Genomic DNA, 12,622 nt, shown 5'->3' with positions numbered 1-12,622 from the left:
ATTAAGGTTAAGACTATTAATTGCTGCAAGATCTAATCGATACCTTCGCGTCTCATCGTTCATCGATTCCACATCCGAATAAAGAAATGGAAGTCGATGCTTGGTGTAATATTCAGATACAAAAATCCCGGCGGCCTTTCTCGTGTACAGCTTCCCATTTTTTCCGGTCGCACCAAAGTCATGTTAGATCTCTGCAATCTGATCCGGCCAAGAATTTCAACGTTTTTTTACACGTACGATAAATCTCACGTACGGTCCTCTGAAAATATATCGTGTGTCGCTCTGAATCGATGAGGGAAAAAAAATTCTATTATTCGTACCGATAGAATTACACGTCGTGTTTATGACTTGCGATTAAGTACCAAGATTAATAAAAATACATGATACAAGTGAGTTATGAATATTGATGAATAACCGACAAAATTACAGACAAAATTCATGAATCTTAACTGCTCCCGTCGACTGTATACTGTATACTGACACTATGAAAATCGGCAGAGCTAAATCCCAAGAAAAATTACAGCACCCTTGATATCAACTCGGAAGAACAGGATTACGTGATCCGAAGTAAGGGTTATATAGGTACACGATGGCACAGCCAGAGCATAAGGCCGTGGCCGCATAAGCTATAGATAGCGATAAATAACCTATCTGGCAATATTATCTCAGAGGTTTTATGCCCCATGGAGCGAGAATGCGGTCCAGTTTCTTGGTATAGTCCTAACTCCAGTCTAACCTAACCTAACCTAACCTAGAGCAACTCGAGCAGGGATAGAGGTGTGAATGGTCCGCCTACCGTAAAGCAAAGTGCATCTAGATTTCCAGCTATTCGAGAATATACACCTTCTTTACCACACGGATCCATTCCGTTCCATTGCCTGCGCCATTAGGAAAATGCCCTAAGCTCGTTTTCGAAAGTAAAATCAACCGGGCCGCGTGTGTGTCTCGTTTTTTTGCAGGCCAATCCGGAAAGACAATATCGGCTACCTCGATCCGTAGCCAACTTCATGTAGGTTAGAAACCGGCGAACACGCCCGAGCTTACTCGCCTAATAAATCGTAATACCCTGTCGGTTCGATACGTCAGTTGGAGTAGCGCATGGCAAATGCCATTGGTGTGAACTTTCAATGGAATGGAATATACCTAGCTGATTGTAGTGGCTCTCCTAGGTCCCTTCTCCTCCCACGTGGGTGCGTGTTTAGGTCAATCCGACAGCTATGACTGCAATCTCAGAAGGGTGTGGATGGATCCCTTGCATACCGGGACTAACCCTTTAGATTAATTGACTTCTAGAAGATTTCGGATACGCATAGAACTCAAAGTCTCCAGTCCGGCTATAATTCATTGTATGATTCAGGTATGTGGGTGAGGATGTATTTAAGTTGAAAGCATTGAAGATAAAATTTTTAAGGAAATACATAAGAAGCATAGAGTACGATCATCGATCATTGATCCGTATCTTCCTAATGTTTCCTTGGGGACAATAATACTGTCAGCTGACGAACGTCAACACGTGTGCATTCCTTACGGATGAGGAATCGCATTTGAAACGAACAATAGGACCAAAGATCGCGTCGGGTATTTCCTAATAGGGGATTTCCTAGTTCTTTTTTTAGCTCTGAAGGCTATTGGATCGGTTTGATTTAACGCGCGATATGGTAGACTTTAATCCGGGATCATGGACAGGCGAATTGAGGCGATTGATCGTTTTTACGTTTAACAAGCATTTTGTTATTAATTAACCTGCAAGAGAAGGGCACACCTCGCTGAGTTCTCGCGAATAACCAGCGCGTTCTTTTTCGCGCTCCCATTTCGCCTTGCCGGACGTTGTGACAGCACCCTCACCTTCGTCGGCATATCCGAGCGTGTATCTTTGCACCTGGGTGTGGATCGCTTCGAGATATTATATTGCGCCTGCCAAGAAACCGGCCATTGTCGAACGCGTGGGTGACGTTATTTACTTGGGCATTGCTTTGAAATGTGCTAAAATTTAAATGCCACTTGACCAATTCGTTGCGCGATATAAACCACCTGCTACGCCCAATAGACTTGCGCAACAGTGTCATAATCCACCGTGGGAGCCCGCTTTACATTCTCATATAACAATCTTATTTTTTTAACCATTTCATTAATCACCTGGTAAACTCTCCACTCTCGACACTCTACTCAAGCGTACCTGTGCACGCAGAAAATCAATAAGTTACACACGTGTGCGTAATAACACTACGAAGTACCACGAAAGACAAAGGGGTCCCATTTTAGCAGGGTCTGAGATTCCCCATATTTTTCATAAAATTCTAATATTTTTGGAAATTTTCGCGCAGTGTATTTTTAGTGTCAAAATTTAAAAAAATTTTTTTAAAATTCAACCTCCAGCTATATCTATGCTAAATTTGTATCTGATGGGTTTTCCATCTTTGAAGTCCTTCTTTACGGGAGTTCCTGACTGAGCAAGATGTCCAGAGGCGAAAGCTCCGTTATATTCAAGGTCCATTAAGAGTGCGTCCCACTCAGTATGTCGGAGCCGAGCAAGTGCTGAGGACACAAGAGGAGGACAGACCTCGTCTCGTTTCCTCGTGCGATAAATACTCCGAAAAGAGAGCGAAGCGTGGGCGAGTAATACCTACGCCATAGTTGGCCAATGATGTTGCCGACTTCGTGGCAGTAGCCACGTGAGAACAGTTAACCGTGACGCAAGGGCCAGTCTCAGGCCCAAACTGGGTAGGATCCTAATTACCAAAAGCATCTCATCTCGGGAGATCAAGAGAAACGGATAATGGAGCGCCAAGAATAAGGAACGGAGTACTGGATTATCTTAAGAGCAGCAGACGCCGGGCACCGTAGCCGCCGGGCAAAATTAATCTGTCCTTCCTTAACAGCTATGACAACCAGAGAAAACAAAATCAGATGAATCTGGACTTACCTGGTTGATGTCGCTCTCCAGGTCCCTCGCACTCTTGGCACTTCTCAATTGATCTCCACGGTACTCCCTATACCTCGTGGTGACTTCATCGTCCGTTAGAGCACCGCTGCTGCTGCTTCTCATGCTCTTCTTGCTCTTCTCCTCCTTCACTTTCTTCTCTTTCTTGCTGAAGAGTTGCTTCACTTTGCTCATGGTGCCGCTCTTCTTTGTCACTTTCTTCTCGTACTTCTTGTCTAGGCCCGAGGGCGGTTTTGAGGTCAGTGGCTTCGAGCCGTTCACGTATTTGTCGTATCTACGCTTCTCCGTTGGACTCAGGTTCATGTTACGATCCGTGTGACGACGTTCGTTCCTTATAAATTGCATCGTGACGATACCTTCGTCCTCCGACTCCAACGGTTCCCTCCTGTCAACTTCCTGAGAGTCACGCCGGTAGTCGTTCTCTATTCCAGAATCAGCCAGACGATCTTTACGATCAGGATCGCTCACTCTGGTCTCCCTGTGACGACGTTCCGAATGTACACGTGTCTCGTGACGAGTGTGACGAGCTTTACTCTCGTGGAAGCCTCGAGGCGTCCTGGGTGGACTCTCGTCGAAGGTTTCTAGACGGCCTTTCAAGGTATTTCCGCGTAGACTCTCCCGGGCATCGGAGTCATCGAAGTAGTCCAGATGATTGCGTGATCTTCTCAATGGCTTTTTAGGCTCGTCCTCCAATTTACGATTGTCCTTTCTCATTGTTCTGGAAGATTCTTCAGGGTAACGTGCTTCGCCACGTATCGAGTCACGTGCTGTCGTGTCGGAGTCGTATCTGCTGGAGTTGTAACCACGTTCAGGACGCATCCTGGGAGGTGAACTGTCGTAGTCATCCTGAGGAGCATGCTTGCTCGAGTACCTCTGAGTGCTGCGACTCTCCTTGTAATACTTCGACTCCAGCTGGCTATTCGTCATCTGCGATATATCCGTGTCGTAGTCGTCGTTGGCTCTCTCCCGAAGATCATCCAGATGACGCTTGACGAAAGGCGATCTGTCCCTACGTGGATGTAAGGCTGGACTGCCCAATGTGCGCCTAATGTCCCTGGTGTTGACGTAATCAGCTGTACTAAGATTCTCATGGGATCTAGTGATGTACTCCGATCTCAATGCGCGAACTCTGGCATTTTCACCGACCTCGTCGAGTCTTTGGGTAGACTTGCTCATACCACGGACCGACTCAAAATTCTTCTTCGACTTGGGCAAGTAATTGTCCCTGCTAGTCTTAGGTTCACGGTCCAGGAAATCATCGCTCTTTGAGAATTTGTGCTCGTTGAACTTCTTAGGGATGATCGGCGACGAGATGATGTCCTTGTTATCGGATCTGACGTGAGTATTCGTATCATCCACGAGGTATCCAGTGGACTTGTGAGGACTGCCCGAGGTCCTGGCGGCCTGGAATCTCTCCTCGGGACTGGTCCTACTCCTGTCGCTGAGGAAGGGCTTGAAGTCGTCGGTGTAGCTCTCGTGTGTACGGGTCTCTACCAGGTACTTGTCGCCGTACTTATCTGTCCTTGTCTCCACGGTATAACCATCACGTGGCTTAGCGTCAATGTATCCGTCCGTAGGTATCTTATTAGTGATTTTCTTCTCGTATCCATAGACCTTGCCATTATCCTCGTGAATCTCCTTCTCGAATATATATTTCTCACCGTTACTATTGGTACGTGTTTCCGTGATGTAAGTGTCGGTGTACCGTTTTGGCGATGCCACCCGATTAGGAGTGACTGGTGACGGTACTATGGGCTTATCTATTATCTCATGCTCACTTTTCTTCGGTATACTGGTATTGTTCTTCGCAGCGAACATCTCGTCAGCCAAGAGTCTCGACTTGATCCTCGACTCAAGTAAGTCGCGCCTTGCGCTCAGTTCGGTGGTCTTGTTCGAGATTCCACGATCGTTCGCTCTGATTGGGAACTCGACGGGGTTGTTACGTCTGGAGTCCATACCGTCGGCACGTCCACGACCCGACGTATCGACGAACACGGTGGAAGTATATTTCTCAGGTTTCCCGAAGAGATTGCGATCGATGTCATCGAAATCATGCATTCTCTTCGTCTCGGTCTTCGGTGCGAAGTCACCAAAGTGAGTGATATTCTTGCGATCTTCGTCATAGCGAGACTTCAAGTTGTTGATCTCGTTGTTGCGCCTGAGCTCGCTGCTGTAGGAATAGTCGGCTCGTCGATACTCTTTCTCAGCCGGACTGTTCTCCCTGGATGAGTCCTTGCGTTCTAGACCCAAGCCTTCGTCACTGTCCGAATGACTCCTCTGAGCTTTCTTCTTGTCGAGCTGAACTTGCGCGTAGATCACGCCTGTTTGTGGAGGCGGTGGACTGGACTCGTTGGGCCTTGTATATGAAAATGGTCTGTTATTATTGTGACCGAAACCAGGTCCGGGCGAGACCATAGTCCTGGTCAGTTGTGGCGGCGGTGAACGGTCATTGGTTAATCTGTGAATCATTTTGTGAATTGTCGATTCTTCGCCGTGCTGCTCGTACCTACTGCTATGCAGCATATTGGAGCCTGACTCGTCGACCTGATCGACCTCAGTATTTTTCACAGGACTCTCTTCCTTCTTATCCACCTTAGGGATCTGCGTGTCTTTCGTGGCTTCCTGTTTTACGTCCTCTTGAACCTTGTCCTGCTTAGTTCCTTCCTGCTTTGACTTCTTGGCCTCCGATTTGTCTACGAAGTTGAAGGGTTGATTCTTGTCCACGTACGGAGAAGCTTCGATTATCGGCGAAAGTTGCTTTTTCGCTCTGTTCGCACTCAAATGAGATCCCTCGCTTTCGCTTCCGCTTCGTTTCCTCTGCGATCTACTGCTGTTCGTGGTGCCACTTCCGGCGTCGCTGGCACTTCTACGTACGAGCTTGCCTGCCTTTCTTTCCAATTTCGGCGAGAAGAACTTTGAGAACGGACTTTTATTTTTCTTAGCGCTTGCGTCACTGGCGCTGCGTTCCAATGCCTTTTTCTTCGGTTTCGGAAGATCGACCAGGTCCTCGGTGGTGGCGCCAATCTCCTCGCTCTTTCTTCTCACATCTAACGGAAGTTCTGGACGCTTTTTGTTACGTCGTGCCGGTAGCGTGCTGAACTTTCCTGGCAGTACCTTCCCGTCGTGGGCGACGCAGCGCAGGCTGCCCACTTGTTGCAGCACAAGGGCAGCTTCCTGTGCCAGGTCCTCCTTGCTGCGCGACGTTATTCGCTCCTTGCGAACTGGTGTCGCTATCAGCCTGCCTTCTCCATCACCGACGAGGGCCGCGCTGACTCGTGGTGTGCCGCGTCCTGAAACAAGAACGATTACGGTCCTTCAGAAACCGGTAACACTCTAGTACTGGAAGTCCCTATCACGTGGACGAACCCACGCAAGCTGCTTTCCTAGCGCCCAAGCAGTTTCTCGTATAAGTGGGTGCTCGTAGGCCTATACATATACAGTACGTTAAACATATAGATTTATAATCGAATTTCAGAATTCCGGTTTTACTCGGAAGAGATAAAAAAAAAAAAGTGAAGAACCCGGCGGCACCATTAAGAGACCTATACCGTTAGCACGGAGGATGAACTCTCTTCGTGGAGAACGTCCGATTCCAATGGGATCGGGAATCGCAGATACCTATCGGCATTACAATAAATTGAACCTGAAGGTCGTTTCACAACGCGATCTTATAAGCTCTTTAAAAGTATATATAACCATCGTCTGGTAACCATGCGCCGGTCGAACCGACATTTCCTTTTTCTGCAGCGCGAAGGCCAGATTTCAGGATACGATTAAGTGTCGCTGGACTGACGCGAACCTTACACAGTCTTCGCAAACCACGTGCGTTAACTTTTACGACCGATAATAGGAATCTTGTATCGGTATGATGTCCAATTCGTACACGGGCGAGTACACAGCCTGACCTTTCGCGATGTGCACGCTACGTTTACAATGCGAACTGACGGCTAACATCGACGACCTCGATTGGCGCTGAGCGCCGTGGCCAAGGGAATCAGGAACTGGACTTGGAACACAGAAACGGATGGAACGACTCGGGTCGCAGGTCAACGGGTGTGTACACAACGGCATAACACGACCGACTGGACTTCCTCCCAAGAAGATAACGATCGCTCTTCACGCTTCTTATTCTTGGATTTCCTTGATAAAGTCTTTTAAAGGCGACGCTACACTTGCGTCAAACGTAAAGGCTGGATCTTATAAATCATCTTTTTTTTTTATATCATTCCACCACTCACACCGAATAAAAAAGCCCCAACGTACGGCCAACCTAAACTTCTTTTACCCACCGTCATCGATCATATAACCGATGCAGAAGACGCACTTCTAATAGAGAATGATCACCCAGGAATTTCGTGTAATCCACGTCCATGTTACACGCCCCAAGCGAGAATTAGCCCTAATTAGCAAAGCGCTCGCGCACATAACGAGTCGCGGACGAGTTAAGGGATCCCCGCCGATGAGGTTGTTGACGTATTTATAGCGTCATAGGCACAGCTGGGTGCTCAGCCGTGGGCCGCCGTGAAGCTCCTGGAGAAGATCTCGCCGAGGTCATCGGCAGGATCCTTCGCGAGGAAGGAGGTCGCTGCGCATATTAGCATTCCAGGCCCGCTAATGCACTGTGCCACTTGCTGGGACCGAGTGTCACGGGACCCCTGACCTTTGCGCGAAAATTGCCTAAGTAGGTGAACCACGAGGCAACCGGGGAAACTCGAGCAATGAGTCTGCACGCGGATGCGGATGATGCAGGAAGACTGCGCCGAAGGCGGATGGGATGCGAGATGGAGAAGGGGAGCAATTCCGTATTGAGAGGACAGAATCAGTCGATGAGTCACCGAGTACAGTCTCACCGGACGAGATCCCGAATTGAGCCGATCTCTGCCGATCGCTTCGTCGGCCGAAGTCTGATTACTGGCAGGATGTTGATTCTGCGGATTTTCAACACGAGTGAAATGCGAAATTTCAAAATTTCTATATATACGGGATGAACGTGTCTGTGCGGGGAACTCGTGCAGCGATTCTCTACTGGATGCTGGAGGTAAAAGTGGGACGCAGAGGGCCTCCTCTCCTAGGTCAGACTATTATTATGGTGGCGGTCGTGCTGCAAACGTGCAGCAACGATGCGCCATTCATCCTGCGGCAATTATCAACTTGTAAACTTTCCCTTACTCTTGCGACCTGCGTAATATCTATTATTTTACAGGTATCCGCGCGAGTGCGTGTTTGGGCGAATTCAACGAGCCCGCGACTGTATTCTCGGTAACCTTCGTATACGGGAAAGCTGTGTAAATCGTGGATGAATATTCTCAAGGAATCGGGATTCGCGTGATAATTATCGCGTTGGTCGTAAAGGTTAAGGGACGTGTCTCTTGGTATCGATTTACAAGGAGATAAAGATTGTCATTACTAGACTTTATAATCACCCATTGAACTTTATATCAGTGTACAACATAATAGACATAACGTACGCATGGTAATGAGCTTATATCCAATAGAATGTATAGACGGTATTGAAAATCGTGGAAAAAAAAAAAAATTTTGATATAACATTAATAAGAAACAACGAAATAGATGTCAAAGCCACGATTCAGAATTGCCCATAGGATAGTTCGAAGGGAGTAAATATTTCCACGTCCCATGGCACACAGACAGACGGCCGGTAATTAACTGACTGGTGAATAGAGTCCCGATGATTACTGAGATCTTGACCCATCCACAGATAAGGTTAGGCTACCTTAGAATGGTAGGTATGGTTACGTTAGGCTAGGTCAGACGTATCTCAACCGAGCAGAGGATACCAGGAGTGAAGTAAAGAGAGGAGGAAGGACTGTCCGCTTCAGAATGCCGCTGAGATAGCTCATAAGATAGTCGTTTTAAAAGCGCGGCTCCGTGCGCGAGTCTTATGAACGATTTATGTTCAATTAAACCGCTTCGCAATCTTCCAAGTCCTGACGTTGGTCCCGTGAGCTGTGCGCGAGACTTTAGTGCAGCACACGGGATAGGTGGCTGATAGTCCTTGGGACTGGCAAGCAGGTGCATCCCTGGGCCGCTGGTCATCAGTCAAATATGACCTAAAGAAGCAGTGGATGCTAACCTAACCTAACCTAACCTAACAAGACGTAACCAAAAAGAATCCAGTTAAACGAAACCCATAATAAACGCAATGCTGTACTACATACTTTTAGGTAGATACAAAATTTATCATATTCAAAGAATCTGGACGGTTTACTAAGAAATTTTCAAAAAGAGTATCATACGAGCAGTGACAGGAGGTTCGGACACTTGAATCCCGGCGCGAAAAACTCGTCCCGGTACGCAATAAAGATGGCACGTTATCGCGATGTCGGAGTAAGATCGCAAGTCTCGTATGATTTTTTTTTTTTCTCGTCCTCGCGAAGAGAAGCCCAGGTAACCTATCCCACGCTAATCTGCCATCGTAAAGCCCTAACGAGCGGACATTTTTAATCTCGGATTGCCAGCCGCGACTGTGGACTAAATATATGAGATGAAATTAATACCGTGGGTCCACTTGGGTTCCTTCCCTCTCCGACCGACGCGAATTCTCTGTCTCTCACGTTGGCATCGCGTCCCCGTGTATACGCACCTGCGCACGCGCACACGGGCCCTGTAGGTTTAGAACGACCGCGCAGAAAAAAGGAGCAATGGATTATGGGAAAAGGTAGCGGTCTTCTTGATTTCTCAACGAGACCTCCTACGGTGGTCCAGTTGACGTTGAAACCGACCCACCCCTACTGGAAAATTGGCTACCGATGTAAATAGACTTCCTTGTCCCTACTGCCTAAGGTATTTATGTGCACGTACTGAAGATTCCATATGGGGAAGGCGGAGCCGGGATGCATATTTGCACGCAACCTACTCGGTTAACGAGTGCACTGTATACATATAGAAAGCGTGTAAAAGAAAAATACATTCCAGAATAATAAATTGTAATATCTGTCAAAAAACAGTGATTTTGGGTAAATTCACAACCCATTGAATACAAGCTGTCATAAATTGTTTTGCATTGAGAAAAATTGACTCTAGACCAATTTTCGTGGAATTTCATAATCAATGATGATTTTACTTACGGCAGAGTTGGCAGCATCGTTTTTCATCTACCGTAAATTGAACGAATAATCTGCCTGACAACCGCTGCTTCGACTCCACATATAGAAACTACCATACGATTTCACGTATCTCAGAAACAAATGGTCCTCGGTGACCGCCCCGAAGCCGGTCTTCGTAATAAGGTAAATAATTGTAGAATGCAGCAAAGAAGTTATACCGCCGCCATAGGCCATGGTAGCAGGAGGGTCTCGCCAGAGCTCGCTAATTTGTATCCACGTAACCTGTAACCCCCAACACATTTCAGCGCGTTTATACTGTGCCGATACCCCCCTCGCTGGCACCCATCCTTAAACGTAACGATTACACGACTCTGCATTCCCCACTTAGGCTCACCAGCCCGCCGCTATTTCTGCTCTCCTCGAGCTCTCGTACCGCCCCGAGAACGCGAAACTACAAATCGACTTACAGGAGGAAGAATTTCACGACACGATTTCATTAGCAAGCCGAGATACGCGTTTTCTTTTTATTTTTACTTTACACGGCAATTTATTTCGTACAATTTTCTTGTCATAAATTTTCATATATTATATCCAGATCTACCACGTCATCGATGTGCTGACGTATAAGGTGGACGATAACTATCCTGATCTTGTTACCGTGCTACTATGTCGTCAAATAAAAATCCTTTAAGCCCTGCTTTAACCACCTACAAGCATTTTACATCCTGCCGATCCCTTTACACGCGATCGTCCAGTAATAAAGTTCCGTCCAAGAAAGGCGCAAGCCTGCGAACCAGCTTCACGGCTTTGCTTCGGATATCGGTGCAAGTAGATTCCTCTCGATATTGTCGAACGTCCGGCTCATAATTTTCCCCGCTTGTCGTGGCCGAGCCAACCTTAGGCATCATTCACTCAGAGGCGAACGATGACTTTAAAGACACCCTGTTTAACTGCGTTTGGCGTCGAGTACAGAAATTAAAGATGATGCTAAAGATTTTTTTCACAACTTTTTAAATTGATAATTGATACAATTTTTCATTTTTTCTTTTCAGGTCCATACAACTATTCCTAGGATATTTACTAAATTATTTACTGAACGGTCAGCTTCTATCGAGAGTGAAAATCGTACGTGACCATCAGACGCAGATTGTCTGCGCTCTTCGACTGATTTCTAGAACCTGCCAACTTCTACCAATCCTGTACGAGTTTATGGTCGTAAAAGCTGTAGATTCCACTATAAAATGATATAAATGTCCAGGGTGACGATAGTCACTTTTCTTTAGTGGTCATTAATTTCTTCAACGTCTCTATCGCGCGAATGATACTCTTGTTACGACGGTCGACTACGTTTAGCCTGAATGGCGTATGAGAATTTTCATAGGATTTTGAAATTAGATTAAAAGGTACACGACAATACGGAAAATGCTATTGGACGGATATACACGTGATAGAAAAAGACAATGCAAGTATAAAACATATATTAGAACGAATAGTGAAAATCATTAATGAAATTAATAATTAGATGAATAGTAATAGAGAGGAGGTTGAGTCCTGCACACACACCAGTACCAGTACGAGCCCCATGTCATAAACGAAGAAAAATCATAAAGGATGTTTTTGTAAAAGCACATGTGTACCCGCACGCGACTAAAGTCCGTGGTAGACAGTGACTTTTACAAAAAATAAATAAAAAAACACCAGTCAAAGTTACTGTTAAAACAATAAAAAATAAAAAAAAAAAACACGAAAATCTCGATATTAATAGTTATTACAGAAATGATTAATATCACACGTGTGATCGTAAGGTAAAAACAATAACGCAAATTTCGTGCCATTAGTCGCCTTTCGCGATAATTGTGTTAACGTTGCCGTTGCAGTTTAGATAAGTTAGGTAATGAGTTAGGTAGAGTATGCGGTGGAGCTGGTAGCGTACATGGCAGATCGATAACGGAACACGAATTCTTCGAATATAAAGCAGATGGCGCGCGGGTGTATTTTTTTCAAGGTCACAAATTTTCTTTTTCTTTAATTAAGTTCAAACGAATTCGTGCTCGCTAATCGAAAAGCCAGATTCTCGTAAGGTTTTTGTGGTGTGATTGCCTGGACTCACCGATCCTCTTGACGTGGACATCTCGATTGAAGGAAACACTTCGTTCAGCAGGTTTGCCACCAGAGGCAGCACCGGTATTCGCGGAGCTCGCGGACAGTATCGGGGGTAGCGAGTTCGTTTGCGTAGGAGGGTTGCACGCCGATAAGGTGTCGCCACCCTCAGGAGCGGATCTCAAAGAGTCCGAGCGCTGAACCGCGGGCATCTTCCTGCGTCCCTTCGGGCCCGTTCATAACAGGCGATCCTGGCCGATTTCGCTCTTACGTCCCTCTCTCGCCGTGGTTCCACTATAAAATTCGGTCCGCCACCCGTTCTCGCTACTCACGAAGCCACTTACGTGTACTTAAGCCAGAGTGCGTTCGGACATCATCGACATTGACACCGACCTTCTTACTCCATCCGTTCACCTGTACTCTCTATTGTTCTTTCTCACTTCCACTCCCTGTTTTGCGATTCGCGTTCAACCCCGCTCTGCGTGACCCGAGCACCGACCTGCAAGCCAAGCAA

General features: G+C 46.6%; 1 protein-coding gene across 8 annotated transcripts in view; it reads right to left on the bottom strand.

The window, feature by feature from the left end:
- Window positions 1–12,622, bottom strand: part of LOC107263679 — a 103,928-nt gene that overhangs the window by 39,914 nt on the left and 51,392 nt on the right. For all 8 annotated transcript variants that reach the window (XM_025081061.1, XM_025081063.1, XM_025081059.1 and 5 more), the window contains 2 exons: window positions 12,119–12,607; window positions 2,924–6,231 (listed from right to left, as the gene is read on the bottom strand). In XM_025081061.1, the coding sequence (XP_024936829.1) occupies window positions 2,924–6,231; window positions 12,119–12,320 (3,510 nt within the window). In that variant the 5' untranslated portion in view covers window positions 12,321–12,607. The remainder of the gene's footprint in view (window positions 1–2,923; window positions 6,232–12,118; window positions 12,608–12,622) is intronic.

The sequence above is a fragment of the Cephus cinctus genome, unplaced genomic scaffold (assembly GCF_000341935.2).
Source record: "Cephus cinctus unplaced genomic scaffold, Ccin1 Ccin1_scaffold0160, whole genome shotgun sequence".
In the NCBI taxonomy this organism is placed as follows: Eukaryota; Metazoa; Arthropoda; class Insecta; order Hymenoptera; family Cephidae; genus Cephus; species Cephus cinctus.
Note: the sequence above shows the minus strand (reverse complement) of the source record. Positions and strands in the feature narration are given on the sequence as shown.